Source organism: Amblyomma mixtum, chromosome 3, assembly GCF_055824585.1.
Source record: "Amblyomma mixtum isolate Tamu chromosome 3, ASM5582458v1, whole genome shotgun sequence".
Taxonomy (NCBI): Eukaryota; Metazoa; Arthropoda; class Arachnida; order Ixodida; family Ixodidae; genus Amblyomma; species Amblyomma mixtum.
In genome coordinates this window covers 244,879,463-244,896,277 of record NC_143014.1, presented here as the reverse complement: position 1 = coordinate 244,896,277, position 16,815 = coordinate 244,879,463, and the positions used below count along the sequence as shown (strand labels likewise).

General features: G+C 46.0%; 1 protein-coding gene across 2 annotated transcripts; it reads left to right on the top strand.

Moving 5' to 3' along the window:
- Positions 1-388: 388 nt before the first annotated feature.
- On the top strand, positions 389-8,996 carry LOC149354222 (uncharacterized). Of its 2 annotated transcripts, XR_016291242.1 has the most exons (5): positions 389-467; positions 3,109-3,653; positions 6,754-6,963; positions 7,041-8,623; positions 8,833-8,996. XR_016291242.1 is itself a non-coding variant. In XM_089583184.1 (4 exons), exons 2-4 carry the CDS (start codon positions 3,111-3,113, stop codon positions 7,749-7,751), a joined length of 1,464 nt encoding a protein of 487 aa, XP_089439310.1. In that variant the 5' UTR covers positions 389-467; positions 3,109-3,110; the 3' UTR covers positions 7,752-8,996. The 2 variants fall into 2 exon arrangements, 1 of the variants encoding a protein (XP_089439310.1); XM_089583184.1 differs by having other exon boundaries at positions 7,041-8,996.
- The last annotated feature ends 7,819 nt before the right edge of the window (positions 8,997-16,815 follow it).

Genomic DNA, 16,815 nt, shown 5'->3' with positions numbered 1-16,815 from the left:
GTTTACTTTTTCACGATTCAGCATGTCAATGACACCAGACGTGCTCTCTAACCTGCAGACAGGATGGGTCAGCTATGCTCCAACCCCGAGTTTGTATAGCCTAGTTCATGTTCGCTAACAATATCAAAAGGGAAAATGAAGCGGTGCTCGACACCACTTTCCGGTGATAAGTCAGGCGAAACTTTCCATTTTCCTCCTTGAAACTTTCAAGACGAAAACACCCTAGCGCCAAGCTGTAGGACAAGAGAAAGGGGTCTCCGGCGCGCGCCGCTCCGCGTCCGAGCCGGGAGACGTCAGGTGTGGCATGAGCAGTGGGATTACGACGCCGTTAGACAGATGGCGCCACATACCCGGGCGGTGCTAAAGAGCACGGAAACTTGTACCGGCCGCGTTTTCCTAACCGCCATTTCAAGCGTGGTCGTATTTGTTCCGCAGAGAGATTTCGGCGCGGGTACCCTGCGGAAGCGGTGAGTTTTCCATTCTTTCTTTCACGGTTGTACTGTGGTCACCGCACATTTTACTACCAGCAGGCGCTGGTAACACCATGGGACATGTAAAGCGCGAATAACGGCGCTCCCTACAAAGAACCGAGAAGAGCGAGCTGCGCTGTTCATTCAGTTTGACGTCTTTTCTCACGTGCGCTGTGCTCCTCAAATGGTTATATTCACCGCAGAGGAGTTTTATGGTATGACCTCTTTAAACCGCCATGTTAATCAGAGGATGGATTGCGCGGCTACACCTCGCGAACTCGTGTTAGTCGCGGACTCATGTTGATCGCGGACTCGTGTTAGTCGATGTTGTCGAAGCTACAGTGAACTAGAAGTGTGTTCCTAAAGGCGTAGTGCATGAATATTAGTGCAAGCGCTTTGAGCAATGCGTACATGCGAGAGCACTCCGTGTTTCTGCCACAACGTTGTCAATGCCAAGACCAATGAACCCATTGAACGCCGGCTGCCTAAATTTGTGGCATTTAAGTAAATCAAATGGCGCAGTAATTGTTTCATTTCTCGGTGGCCGCTTTTCTGCCGGAACGCCTGCCTGCCACCGGTTTCTGATAACGGCAGGTTTTCGCACAATGAGCCAAGTAATGCTCTCTCATTAGTATACGTCAAAACAGCACAGGAAAACAGTAGCGCTGTGCGGCGCAGCGTTGTAGTATAGTGCTTATTGCGTAACTATATAGGATACATGCATTGAAAAAAAAAAGAACAGTAGTGTGTAACAGTGAATCAAACAAGCCAGATGTATCAAAATTATTCTGCTTTTTATTTCTTCTAATGATTAGCTTCTTGTTTATAGGCAAGGAGAAGATGTGTTCTGATTTTTGTTTTGGAGGAATTCTGCTCGGTGGTCTCGAATGTGGTTGTAGCCTCACTGCCTGGGACTTGAATTGTATCCGACTATAATGCTTATGCAGTCCTCGCTTGCTGGTTTTAATATTGTTTTTCTTTCTGTATTATGAAAGCAGAGTCTGGCAACGGAGAAATCAAACTGGCACGGACATCCGCCTACATTTAGAGAGAGATAGATAAAGGAGAAGAAGGGAGGCAGGGATGTTAACCACAAAGGTGTTCCGGTTGGCTACCGTGCACTGGGAAAGCGCTGTGCTTCCGCCTTGCGGCGTGAATTTTGGAAACTGATTTTGATTGAGACAGCAGCGCGCAGTTCGTTTATCGTCGAGTACCCGGAATCGTAGTGGTCTGATGCTAACGCATTCACTCTGATTTAAGGCACTAGACGATAACGAAAATGTGAGGTTGTGCTGTCGTACTTTAGATTACGTTAGATTGGACTGCCTAATTGGCGTAGAATGTCCGGAGTGCTATCAAACGATTCAGCGCGTTACGGAGCATAAGATTACTAGTCGAATCAAAGCGTAGCCTATCTTAGGGATTCGCACCGACGACCTTAGGTTCTCTAAGCCTTGACTTCTTGAAACTTCAAATGTCCATAATTGACGTAGGACATCCGAAGTGCTATCAAACGATTCAGCGCGTTATGGAGCATAAGATTACTAGTCGAATCCAAGCGTATCATAGGGATTCGCACCGACGACTTTTGGTTCTCTAAGCCTTGACTTCTTGAAACTTCAAATGTCCATAATTGACGTAGGACATCCGAAGCATTGTCAAACAATTTGCCTTCTTGCGCTGTATACGTTGGCATAAAAAAAATGCATATTCGGACATAACGAAAATTGTGTACCGGATATAGCGATTATGGCTAATGACTCAATATTCATTCGATATTGCTAACGCCCGATACCCATAAGCTGCCTCAGCGTATTGCTCTTTTTATTGCAGATTAAGCGCCCGTCACGCCAAGAAAAATGTATTCGTTTATTTTGGTCGAAACGAACCCGACAAACTTCAAATCATGCTGCACTGTACACTAGCGCAGCCGGCAGTGTCCTGACCCGCTGCCAAGTTCACCGGAGGGGGGTGGGGGGTTGGGCCTCATTGCAAGCGATCCCGTCAAAAGTAAAACACGCCACGAAGCGCCTCGCGCCGTAGCATCTTGGTGCCCTCAAAATCTATGTACTGTGGACTGGGCCGACAGGCACAAAACTGAGGAACGAGCGAGATGTAATGCTCTAAAAGAGACGATTAATCATTACTGTACCTATACGTCAAGACAATTTGTTCTAAGCTGTGCTCACGAAACCTTCTAAAATTAGGAAATAAGAACAGAACCAAAAAAAAATTACAATAGCTTGCGTTAATTTTTTTCCCCTTGTTTTTGTGTCCCCTGACCGGCCTTCTTTTCTCGTTTTTCCTTTCTCTTCTCACCAGCGTTTCTTTTTTTTGACCTCTTTCAATCATCTGCTCCAAGCAGCTTCTATCTATTTTCTCTGCCTACTTCTTCCCTTCTTTCTCTCATTATCCGCTCCCCTCCGTTCGTTATCTCATATTTATCTCCTGGCCGCTTGGATCAGTGACCTCGGACGGGCTTCATCCACGTGACTGCCCAGGGTGGGCTCCGTATAGCCGCTCACGCCGTGAAGGGTTCATATTCACACTTTTACATGTTCTCCTCTATGCATGTCTATCAAGCTGTCTGCTTACGTATGTATATACATCTTGACACCAGATTTCTGCGTCTTCGCAGCCATGGAACGAATTGAACGTTTCGGAGACCCACACGCCCTCCTGGACGTGGAGGACCACGTCGTCCTGAAGCTGGAGACGCCGTGGTCACGGGACGCTCCGCTTCCTCGAGGATGTTCCTTGGGGGACGACAGCGGCTCCCTGCTGGTGACCGACCGTCAGTCCCTGGTTGCTGCAAGGAGAATTCTGCGCGGCACGAGGATCTCGGGGGCTCTCTTCGCCGGATGCATCGCCTTCAATAGCTCAGACTTATTCGAGACCGTCGCGAGAGACATCCTCAGAGATGCTGAGGAGGTGTGCATTGTCCATAACAGGGACAAGGTCTGGAAGCTAGTTAGAATGTTCCCGAACGCCAAGGTTCTCGCCCTACCTCACGACTTTGTCACGCACGCCGTGGAGTTTGACGAGCCTTGCAGGGACCATCGGGCACCGCTGGTCGAGTCCTCGCAGTTGAGACAACTGGTGGGAGGCATCGAGGGTGCGGACGACGAGTGTCTTATTCTCTCTCTGGAAACAGTTCGAGCAATCCTGCTGACTTGTCCCCTGGTATGTCCCATTGTCGCTGCTGTGTGCATGATCTTGACTCCGGTCGAAATTCGTTAACTGTGGTGGTACTCGGCAAAGTAACATTGATAATGGATAGCTAAAGGGCGGAGGAGCATGCCGAGTCTAGTTGCAATTAAAACACATGGCTTGAAATGTGGATATTAGGCATAGCATGTCTTGCTGCATCTAGAACAAATGGGTAAAACATGTGGATATTCATTATTGCATGACTTGCGTTGTAAAATCTCAAGTTTCTGCACAATTTCGTCGCTCAGAGGCCCGTGTACTGTGCGATGTCAGTACACGTTAAAGAACCCCAGGTGGTCTATATTTCCAGTGCCCTTCACTATGGCGTCCCTCATAGCGTGAGTTGCTTTGAGACTTTAAACCCCCAATAAAACAGACAAACAAGTGCTGCCGATAGTGGGAAAATGTTCTGAAAACACTGCAGTGTCTCTACGACTCGCACTTCACAACGGTATGTGAAAAATTGCTGTGTTTTCACGTCTTGAGTAGCAGCTTCGCGTGGATTTGGATGGGGGGGGGGGGGGGGCCTCTGCCAACAAATCCGCCGCAGTGAGATTGTGAAACATTCAACAGACCCAACCTTAAGTAGTGTCTCCTTATGCAGCCTCTATCGAAATGCACTTGGTCCTCCCATGTATCGAGCCAGACCTCGAGCAAAGAACATGTAATCCACTGTATCTACGGAGGACGGTATTTGTGTCGGGTACATGAGACGCACGCAGCGACTGGCGTAGACAGATATGCCATCCGCAAAAACTTTGAGATCACTGCGGCGACCCGCATTGGAGCAATACAAAAGCAAAACGTCGACATACCATATCGACGTCCGTGGCTGTTCTGACGTCCGTGTACTATATCGGGGTCCGTGACTATTTTGACGTATAAGTGTATTTTTTGCATTTAATTAATTAACTAAATACATCTCATCAACCAATTTTTTCCCACAGCAACATTTTATCACACACTATATGTCACAATTACACATTTATCTTCAGAGAACGACGCAATCGTGAGGACAAAATTGCGGACATGTTTTGATGACGTGACAGCCATGTAATGCGCTCACATTAATAAAATGGCGATAAAGCGGGCAGATCTTTGTTTGTTTGTCAGCGTATGGTCTACGGAAACTATCCTTTTTCTGTGGAGCTTTAATTCTTAAGTCGAACTAGCTCGCCTTTAGATATGTACCTCTGCACTCACGTCCACAGATGCTGGACAGAAGATGGTTGCCCGGAAAGAGCTAACAGTACGGGACTTTCCTCCGCCTCGCAATTTGCACTTGTCTCTGCGAACTTTCCACTAAAGCAACTTCAAGACTACCCTTGCCACTCTAGATTATCTCTGTGAAATTTTCACTGCAGCAAATCCGAGTTGCCTGAATTTCTGCGATTGTGTCATTCTGGTTAACGTATAGGGTAATGTACAGGTTGCAGTTCGTAATACTATGTACAACGCCTCTGTGATGGTTTTCTTAATAGCGGGCACCTTCTAGCGGTCTGTCCGTTATTATCTCACGGGCATAAAAAAGAAACGGTTATGTGAATGTAAAACAATTTAGCGGCGATCAGTCGAGATGATGAGGAACAATTGCGATGAGTTTTTCTTTCACTCGCCAATCTGTTCTAATTCTCATTCTAGTTCAAGTCTGATTCCTTTGTTTTTCGCTCACTAATCTATTCTAATTTTGCTCTATTCCAATTTTTATTCGTTTCTTATTCCAGATATAATGTAATCGCTTCTTTTGTTCATTTTGTTTCATTTTGTCACCTGCCAACCGTGACAAGAAGAGAGAGAGAGAAATCTTGCTAAGCACCACCTGCTTCTTGCCATGGTTGACAGGTGAGGGCTCCACACAGACACCGATGCCGGACAGTTTTCGCCTCCATCGCCTTCCTAATCACGCGCCGCAAAACCCGCGTCCGCCTTTGCGACGACGCTGGTTAGAAAAAAAAAGCATCGCAGGAGCAGATAAAATTCCAGCAATGTCATCACTAGCTGTCCCTAGTGTGGTGGCAGTTTCCTCAATGTGTTCACCAAAATTTTGAGCAACCGTTTGTCTTACAGCATTCTGCGTGGTGTCACAGCATATCTATTTGCATATAGCTTACATGTTTTAGTCAAATTGGAGGGTAGCTTGCGACTGGGGTTCGGTCCAGTGACTTCAGTTGCATGCTTTCTGAGACTACATTTTCTATTATGGTGTGGTTGAGGTGTCCACCGAGATGTTGAGATGTGTAGTTGGGGGCTAACTTGCACCAGCCACGGTGGCTCAGTGGCTAGCGCGCTCGACTCCTGATCTGGAGAGGGTTCTTACCCGACCGCGGCGGCAGCGTTTCGATGGAGGCGAAATGCGAAAGGCGCCCGTGTGCTGTATGATGTCAGCGCACGTTAAAGAACCCCAGGTGGTCGAAGGTATTCCAGAGCTCTCCACTACGGCACCCCTTTCTTCCCTTCTTCTCTCAGTCCCTCCTTTGTCGCTTCACTTACGGAGCGGTTCAGGTGTCCACCGAGATGTGAGACAAACACTGCGCATTTTCCTTTCTCAAAATCCAATGTTCGATTTGGTGGGGGTTATGGAGTTTAACGTCCCAAAGCGACTCAGGCTGTGAGAGATGCCATAGTGAAAGGCTCTGGAAATTTCGACCATGTGGGGTTCTTTTATGTGCACTGACATTGCACAGTGCACGGGCCTCTAGAATTTCGACTCCATCGAAATTCGTCCACCACGGCCAGGATCCAACCTGTGTCTTTCGGGTCAGCAGCCGAGCATGATAACCACTCACTGAGCCACCGTGGTGGCTGGGTGCTTCAATTTCTTTTCAATTTCTAACTTGTGACAGGTGTTTAGACTGACGACATCTGCACATTCAGTTGCATGCTTTAAGGTTCATTTGAGGTGTCCACCGAGATGGAGATGTCGAGATTTGAGCGCTTCTGCGCCCTTTCCCTTCCTGAAAAGACATGCTTTGGCATTCCTCCACGGAAGCAGACTTAGGTGCCCTCAGAATTGTCTTCTTTTCTGATTTGCATAACAATCCCCACTCCTGATCCCTAACCTACATCTGCCCAGTTGTGCCGCATTGACTCCATCCACATCCTGGAGGCTTCCGTGAATCAGGGATGCACAGGCGCGCCTGCCGTGCGGTCGGAAATGAGAGGTTTCACCCATCTCCCTCTGTACATTTCGGAGGTCTCTTACCGCTGTGGGCATGCAGTCATGGCGACCGTGGAAGACGTCCGTCATGCAGCAAGGACCTACAGGCACGTGGAACACTTGGTGGTACGTGCATCCGATCTTCACGCATGGTGGTGTACAGCCTTTAGCCCCGGTTTTAATGGTGCACCCCCTCTTTGCAGGTGGTCATCACATCCCAGGAAGCACTGGTTGCCGTCTCATCTTTCCGAAACCTTCGCAGTCTGTCGCTGAAGCTGGGACCTCCACTCTTCCTCACTGATGTCAGTTCGACCCTTCAGCAGGTCTTGGAGACATGGCCTCTGCTGGAGAAACTATCCTTGAAGTTCTTCGCTGGCCTGCGGCTCCCTGCCATAGCAAGGCTTTGTCCACAGCTCAAGAGCCTAAGCTTAGTGGATTGCGAAGGACCCATGGACGAAGTCGCCTTGGGACTCGATGCTTTCCCCCGCCTCGAAGCCGTCAAGTTTAGCATGCGACTGTCAGTGGCGTGTTCCCAGTCACTGTTGGTGGCCACCAGCGGTAGGCTGCGCCAGTTGCACCTGCTCAGTGAAGGGTGTGCCTCATATTTCCTGAATTTCTGCAAGCTTCACGGTGGCCGCATCTCGTTTCCGCGTCTCCAAGAACTGACTCTGAGCACGGATCTGACGGTGCGCAAGTTGGGACTGGAGCCTGAAGACTTGCACTACGTGATGAGGGCCTTGCCCGCGCTGCGCCGCCTGGTGACGGACAGCTACGATGTGAGGCTCTTCTTCGAGAACTACAGCGTTCCGCGCGACCGTGTCTCTCTGTCGTGGTGTGCGTGCATTCACTGCGCGGTACAAGACAAGATCTGCCAGCGCGTAGCCTCTGCGCTATTTTCTCTCAGTGTTTTGTAGTACGAAGGGTTTCCTAAAGGAGTATCTAGTGTTGCCTGTTTTTCCTCTTTGTAATGATGCGCAAGAGAAATGCGCTATTCGCCTGTGAATTGTACGTATATAATAAAACTTTAACGATGCACTCACGACACCGTACGTGCATCAATGCAAAAACATTCATGCAGTCATGGCGGGCGGGTGTGACGTCACCACTCCTACCGAAAGTCGGCAGTCAGTTTCGGTACAGTGAACTAGAATCATCAGTGGCTTGTTCCGGATTCTGTTGTATTATGGATTGGATTGTGGATTTTTCTGGATTGGATTATAGACTTTGGATGTGGATTGGCCAGTATTTCGATAGTTATGGGCCGGCGTTATTGCGACCGGGTGAGAATAACGCAAATCCAAGCCAAAGCGTTATTGCGACCCGGTGGAAATAACGAAAAGCCAGCCCAAAGCTAGGGTGGCTAGACTGGGGAGGTGTGAAGACCGCGGCGCTTTTCCTCGGGCGCGCGTGACCCCTCTGCGCACCGATGCCGCCAGGGGAAATGAGGCGCTGCTATTAGCGGCGCGGTAGGGTGGCTAGACTAGGCGCGGTAAGCTTCGCCTGGTCGGCCTGGCTCAACCTCTCAGCTGCGTCGGTGTTGCGCACATCGTAGCAGTTGTCAGTGCAGCGTTTTCTCATGCGAGATGCCTCCACCAGCAAGAAAGATCGAGCGTTGGTGCTTTGTGCCTGGGTGTGACACGGGATACAGGAAAACGTCAGAGAAAGTCTCTTTGTTCCGTGCCCCTGCCTGCCAAGAAATGTTGGCCAAGTGGTCTCGAGCGATCCCACGGGCCGACAAGGCGTTGGAGGAGAATTCTGCAGTTTGCGAAAGACACTTCGACTCACGGTACGTAGCCAACATTTTTAGCTGGGCTTGTGGGTGAGACTTATTGGAATGTAGAAAGCGTCTAGAATAAACAGAAGTGTGACACGTGTTATCGGCGTGCTGTGTGACGGTACATAACGCATTGCACGACATTCTCGCAGCATGCCCATCCTGCTCTTTCACGCTAGCTCAAACTGATCACCATGGTCTGTTCTTTCTGTTGCCTCTAGGTTTATCGTTCGTGACTTCAAGCACATTATTAATGGAGCTGAGGTCTTGATACCGCGCTCCATTCCTGCCCTCTCAGAAGACGCAGTACCTACTGTATTTCCTACCCTGCCGAAATACATACAGTTTCCCCCCTCATTTGTAAATAAATGTTTTCATGACCAGATATGTGTTGCTTCATTGTCTACAATCGTCGGAGATTGCTTACGTGAGCGTCAAGCTGGCATACATGCTACAGGTTCACAATCGGGGACAACTGGTTTGCACGTTGGGGCGCCTTCAGCCAACGCGACTGCAGTTTCGAGGTCCTACGGCACGCATTACAACCTGCTCTTCTCGCCGTAGTGGCTGCGTTTCGATGGCAGCGCAACGCAGAGTCAGTGCACGTTAAAGAAACCCAAGTGGTTGAAGTTATTCTGAAACCTTCCACTACGGCGTACCTCGCATCCTGGGCAGCGTCTCGAAATGTGCACGCACAAAACGCGCTTCAGTACAGCTATGCAATGCAGACTGGGCTTGTGAAGCAGCATATTCCACGGGAATAATGATGCGAGTTGACGAAACATTATTTTATGGTAAAGATTCATTCTTTGACACTCACAAAAAACGCGCGGTAAGCGAAACAAGCCCATTTTCGCCTCGGTGCTAGAAATTTAGCCTACGCTAGGGTGGCTACCTACGCGATGCGCACATTTCGGCTGCTCACCTTACCGCGCCTCTGCCGTCAGCGCCGCCACACGGCATCGGTGCGCGGCGGGGCCAAGCTTCTCCGGCCGGTTTTCACACCTTCCCAGTCTAGCCACCCTACCAAAGCGTTATTTTCACCCATGGATTGCCTTGGCTTCATTTATTGTTGTCGGACGCATTTGGGCCGCCGTTTTTGCATCGTTGGCTTGTTTGATGGGCCTCTGTCAACGCCTGGGCGTGTGATTTCGGTGTCGCGCTTCGATTTTAGGCGGTGTAGTAAAGTTTCCAGTGGTCATGCAGGCATTCTGCATCATTCTCACCGTGTATATGTGACCTTGGCTTTTGCGTGACGCGTTTTGATCGCTTCATTCGTTGTGAAAGGACTCTTGTGTGCTTGCGTTGTTTGGGTGCTCGCGCTTGTGCAGTGCCTTCTAAGACGCTCCAGCTTTCTCCGGAAAATCTTGTTATAATTAATCGACATGAATATGTGCGCCCATTCGTTTCGAGCATTCAACCTGATTTGTGCAGAGGATATGCAAGTTTATAATGTGAATTCATTGCAACATGGGGCCAGGGTCATAAATACGATCCAGGCACGGTGGTTTTGCAGTCCCCGAGGCATTCGTCATTTGAAGCGAGCAGTGGTTCCGTATGTACAAGGTCGTCCACCCTTAACACGCGAGTGCGTGGCCCCACTCTGGAGGGCCACTGCGTCCGGCACGGCCGCTCATCGCAGCCAAGTGGCGCAGGAGAAGTTGGACCTGGACGTGGTGCTTCACGTCATCTACCACTTCGCTTCGATGCGCGGCCGTGTCCTGCGCAGTGGCTCTCCAGAGTGAGGCCATGCACTAGCGTGTTCGTACTAAGAGTGGACGACCGTGTACATTCTAGACGAAGGGCAGGAGTTTTCAAAACGCACCAGGTGAATATTGCCCACGTGCTAACTAGTGAATTGCGCGGGGATTTTGCAAATGTTGAAGATGCTCTGCCTCGCTCGAAGTTCCCTGGAATCGTTTACCTTGCAACGTTTAATTCGGTCTACATCGGGGGAGACAGCTAGAAACATACCCAGGCGGCTGAAAGAGCATCGCAGTGATGTCGGCTGGAATCGAACAGCTGCTGTGGCAGAACATGCACAATCAGGGCGTGAAATTGCTTGGGAGAATGTGGAAATCTTTGCCATTGAAATAAATTTGTAAGTGTGGCTGCACCTGGAATCCTCTATAATATAGATGATGCTGAAGACAGTCATCAGAACAAAGGGAAACCTTCACCATGCTGCTTTTTCATGACTGGTCCTTCATTTTGAATGAGCAACCTGTTAGGGTTCTGAAATGTCAATCAACGTGTTCGACATGGTCAGTGACCAAAGTTTCATTCTACTATTAAGGCAAAATGGAAACTTCACGACAAAGTGTGCCCTATGCACTGAAGCTAACAGCAGTTGTGCCCTAAGCCCACAATATATTCCACAATTAACGTCAAAAAGGTGGCCAGCTGGTTCGGAATCCTTAATTGTTTTGTACCACTTCTCTCAAGCTGTCTTGCCTGAATCCACACACATTTTGTGTTAGAAAGCATGGGTGGCAGAAAAGACATTCCAGACAATTGGTGTACTGCAGTGGTGTTCTGTGGGAAATCTGTCAGTAGGTCATGCTAGATGGCATGGCAATGGAGTATACCCCCCTTTTAAGGCACATTCATTTACCTATGAGAATGAACGTCTTTTAAGAGATTAAGGTACCGGTTATAATAGCATAGACATGATGGCACATGAACAACTTTCATAACTGGCTTGTCTTGAATTTCTTATTTAATTGCAGTATTGCTTTGCATTGAAGCCATACTAATAATGATTCATTTCTTCCTGTGTGCAGAGCTTCAGCCATGAAATAAATTGATTGGTTGCAACTCATTTCCCATGTTTTCATTCCTTGTTTGTGTTCTTAAACTACTCAAACTGATATGCTTTCCTCAATTCTAAGCCAACTTTCTCAATCATAACTCACCTTGTAAGCAATGCATATAAGCAGAAGTAATTCACAAGGCACATTTCACTTGGCCGTAAGTGTCACAAAGAGAGTCAATATCGGTGACTTCGTATTGGTTAGCAGCAAGGAAAACCTTTTTTTCGTTGTAATAAATCTTGCTACTGTGTAGATATTTGTGTATGTTAGTTGCTGTTGAAATGAGGTCCTCGACGTGAGCATGGTTGGCCGCAATTTCATGGCACTTTGTGCACTGCCAACTTCGTGCTTCCGCTAACAAGGTTTGTTGAAGTGCTGTTCAAAGAGCTGGGGTCATGTATTGTTGGGACCAGCTTAGCAAGAACCACTGGAACTTGCAGAAGCACAATGAGTCCTTCAACTGGGGCTATTTGATCTTGCAGTTTAATGATCATTTTAATGTTGGACAGCTGTAATTCAGCTCTTGCTGTCTTACTAATATGAGTGGTAAACACCTTTGACCATGCCCCGAAATCTCAACTTTACAATCCAGAGGTATGGACACGTTATACAAAAAGTGTTTCAAATTGTGCTTCTAAGTATTACATGTTTCGAGAAAAATTTTTAACAATTTTGGCATTGGCAGAGCAGCAAAGGCGGGTATTAAATTTGAATCAAAATAGTTATTTTACCACTCATTCTAAAACTGTCTGCAATTCTTGTTAAAATTTGGGAGTGATATTAGGATGGCAAGATGTTTTTAACATTTCAAATGCCCTTTTTTTGACGCCAAATTTGTCACGACAATGTTGATATTTATTTTGCTTTACTATAAATTTTTCTTTCTTTTTACCATTCAGTTTCAACACTACAGACAGTCTTGTTTTCTGTTTTACAACTTCTATTTCTTTACTCCGGTGCACTGATGTTCAGCTTTTCACGAGCACTACAATGAGCCCTATATTTCATCACGTAATTAATGACCACATGTTTAAAGTCTGTGTTCTCGCATGTCATATGTTCATTTTTTCCACACACCAGTAGCGACTGGAACCACTCTTTTGCCTTTGTCACTGCGATCGCCAATAACATCGCCTTCAAGAAAGCTGCAGCTGATTTGTTCTGTTAATAATTTGTTCTGTTCACCCATTTTTCTAAATAATGCCCTTGAGCCTTGAGAGTGAATAAGTAAGGTGATGGAACAAAATATTTTAATGCATAATTTCTTCAAATTCTAATTGAATTTTCTTTTCGTGCAAAGAGGGAGCAGCCACAAAAAGCTACTGCTGTCAGTGGCTTGACAAGGTGACCCAAAAGGTGATGAATGCAGTGTATATACTGAAACACTGAATGAAAAGCATGGGCAAGCCGCCATGGTGGCTTAGTAGTTGTGGTGCTCAGCTGCTGACCTGAAAGATGCGGGCCTGATCCCAGTCTTGTTTGCCTCATTTCAATGAAGGCGTAATGCTAGAGGCCTTTTGTACTGTGTGATGTCGGTGCACGTTAAAGAACATCGGGTGGTCGAAATTATCCACAGCCCGCCACTACGGCGTCCCTCATAGCCTGAGTCACTTTGTGACGTACGATAAACCGCATAAAACCAAACCATAGACAAGCATGGGCTCATTCTACTTGGTCATAAACTGCACACACATACTATACCTGAATCACACTGCGCTACCAATTAAACCAGAACACAAATTTTTAGCTGAAACTTTGACAAGAAATTCACATTTCTATCACACATTAACAACCTTAAAAAGAAAGCTTCTCAAGCCCTCAATATCTTAAAAGTGCTCTCACGGAAACGGTGGGGGTCCGATAGAGCAAGCCTTTTACAAATATATCGCTCTCTGGTGCGCTCCAAGCTGGACTACGGGTGCATAGTATATGGTTCGGCAACAGCATCCTACTTAAAAAGATTAGACCCCATTCATAATCTTGGTCTGTGCCTATCATCTGGAGCATACAGAATATCACCAGTAGCCAGCCTTTACGTTGAATCTAATGAGCCTGCTCTTAAGGACCGAAGAATCGCACTTACATGCACATACGTCTTAAAAATTTGTTCTCTTCCGAAACATCTCTGCCATCCAATTGTCACTAAGTGCCCATCTAAAAGGTTATTTATCAACAAACCACATTCTATCAGGCCACTACTACTGCACTTTGAAGATAAATGCAAAGAGTTAGCAGTACTAGAAGATGCCCTACCGAATATTGCACAAAGGAATGAATATTTGCCACCATGGTACAGCCTGCCTTCACTATGTGACTTCACAATGACACATTTAGACAAAAAGCAAATGCCAAATGAGTACATATTACAGGAATTCTTTACACTGCAAGAAAAGCAAATGCCAAATGAGTACTTATCACAGGAATATTACAGGAATCCAATCGTTGTGTGTGCCTTGTCTTTCCTTTGTCCCCGTCTTTTTGGCTGGTTTTTCTTAAGTAAAAGTATGACACCTACATTGAATTTTATACCGATGGCTCAAAAACAGCAAGTCATGTTGGAAGTGCAGTAATCCAAGAAAAAATAAACAGATAATGCAACTACCAGAATGTGCATCGGTTTTTACTGCTGAGTGTTGTGCCATCTTCGTAGCTGTAGAAAAAATAGTAAGAGAGAACATCAAAAAAGCATCATTTACACCAATTCCCCGATTATGCTCAAAGCACTGCACTCCAGAAATGCTGCTGAACCCATAATAGGAAACATCATACATAACATAGTTAAAATCACCAAACAAAAACATAACATTAAATTCTGCTGGGTTCCTAGCCATGTTGGAATTGTGGGTAATGAAAAAGCAGATGTATGCACTGCACAAGCCCGGAATGGCCAAATAAAACAAGTGAACATAGCGAGCGCACAGGGATTGATTGAATTTTATCTACAGTAAACTCGGAAATCAGTGGCAGGCTGCATGGGAAGAGCACGTAAACAACAAATTACATTCTGTGAAGCCCATTTTAGGAGAATGGCAATCATGTAGGCATCAAGAACGTTTTACCGAAGTTATTTTATGTTGGCTCCGCATTGGACACACCCACCTCACGCACAACTTTCTGCTAGCCAAGCAAGACAAACCTCTCTGTGAAATGTGTGGTGCTGAACTCACAGTGAACCACATTTTAATTTCATGTATAAAACTAGAAGAACTAAGAAAGAAATATTTCACAACATTTTACAGGGAAAGCATCCCATTACACCCCATGTTACTTTTAGGTGATCGAGCACTGCTTGACTTCTCATGTATTTTTAGGTTTCTCAAGGAAGGCAGCATTTTAAACAAACTCTGAGTATAAAAAGCTTCACCTTTAACAAAAACTCTAACCTTGTGTTTGGCGCATCATAGCCTCAGTTGCTTTTGCGCCAATAAAATCAATATGACTAACTGCACACACATACTCATTACAACATATTGAACAGCAGAACAAAAGCAAGTGGTCAGCTGTCCTATATACGATACAAAAAAGAAGTAGGTGAATGAGCAGCATTATTTAAAGACGTGGGGTGAAGCAACAAATCATCCATTTAATTTACTCAAACAGAAGAAAGTTGATATATGGCACCCACCAAGCTAAAGAATAGACAGGTACTCCAACATAATCACCAGTAAACAAAATATATTAAGAGGAAAACGAGCTTTCAGGCAAGTTTGTTTGACACTTCAGATGTAACTGCAGTGCAAACACTCACATTCAAATTAAGGAACACACGCATGCATGGATGCTGCAGCAGCCGCATGTGTGTCTGAGAGAGAGAGAGAAACAGATTTATTATGATGCAACATGAAGCGCTGTGGATATCTTGTGCCAGGGTCACCAAAGCCATCTGGTCCATATCAGCTTGTCTGATGCTATGGGTAATGCTGTAATTGAAAGACAATGGGGTTCAGCTTAAGTTAAGGACAGCGCAGCGAGCTATGGAAAGAAAAATGGTAGGTGTGACGTTAAGAGATCTGAAGCGGGCGGAGTGGGTGAGGGAACAAACGTGGGTTAATGACATCCTGGTCGCAACCAAGAGGAAGAAGTGGGCTTGGGCAGGACATGTAATGCGAAGGCAAGATAAGCACTGGTCCTTGAGGGTAACGGAGTGGATTCCAAGAGAAGGCAAATAGATAGCAGGGGGCGGCAGAAAGTTAGGTGGGCGGATGAGATAAAGAAGTTTGTGGGGATACGGTAGCCGCAATTGGCAAAGGACAGGGTCAATTGGAGAGACATGGGAGAGGCCTCTGCCCTGCACTGGGTGTAGTCAGGCTGATGATGATGATGATGGGGCAGGAAAAGAGGGAACGTTCCAGATTAGCATAGGGATCATAGCAAATGGGGCATGCAGGGGAAGCTCTGAGATGGTAGGATTCACTGAAGAAAACGAAGTTGGGGGGTGGTGAGAGGTTTGTCAGGAACAGGAAGGCTGCAAAGGAGATCCTCTCATGTTGTTATTTTGTGCCTTCATGCGAATGTGAGTGCTTGTGCTGCAGTTGCATCTGAAGTATTTTAGAAGCATTTCTTAGACATAGAATTGTTTTAATGCATACAAAGCATTATCATCATTGTTACTGTTATTATTAATTAAACAAAAAACTCTACAAAGGAGTCGCAGATTAACCCTCTTCACAAAAGAGATAAGGTCTCTCAATGCACTGATGGTTTGCTGAATAATCCATCATAAAAAGCTGATAATTTCAATCAATATCTTAGGCTTGCAACAAGAATGGCAATAACTCAACATGACACCACTTGCGCACTAGCAGAAACTTTCACCTGCTTTAACATACATTCTGAGGCTCTCGAAGGGCGATCTGGCCAGGTTAGTGCACTTTTAGGTGAAATAAGCCCACTTCATTGCTACCATGCTCTTGCAAACATTCTGTTCTTTTTGACTGAACGGTTTCAGGAAAATTCTGCCATATGATTTGATAAGCTTTAAGGCCACTATTAAAGGGAAGGCACAAAATGCATTGAGAACTACTGATCAATTTACCTGTTATTGACTCCATATCAAATACTAGAAAAATTCCTATTTCAATGCATGACAAAATTTTTTAACATTCTCTGTTTTTTTTTAATCATCAGGAAGGTGATATTACAAGAAGGGGCATTGCATTAATTCTTGACAAATTTGCAGCTGAGCTGTATTCATCATTTGACAAATTGTTTAACTGTGCTTTTTTTCTCAGTGTTCAGAAAATCTTTGATTTGATGAAACATAGGATTTTACCAAGCAAACTGTACCTGCTTGGCTTTTGAGCTCCCTTTTTCGCTATCCTTGAGAATTTTTTGTATAGTCGTTCATTATTAAATTAAATAACCAAACTGAGCCTGGTGGTGAACTGCCAA

Coding starts and splice junctions, on each gene's coding strand:
- LOC149354222 (XM_089583184.1), top strand. CDS start 3,111: ATGGAACGAATTGAACGTTTCGGAGACCCACACGCCCTCCTGGACGTG. Junction 3,654..6,753: donor TCCTGCTGACTTGTCCCCTG/GTATGTCCCATT, acceptor ACATCTGCCCAG/TTGTGCCGCATTGACTCCAT. Junction 6,964..7,040: donor GGCACGTGGAACACTTGGTG/GTACGTGCATCC, acceptor CCCTCTTTGCAG/GTGGTCATCACATCCCAGGA.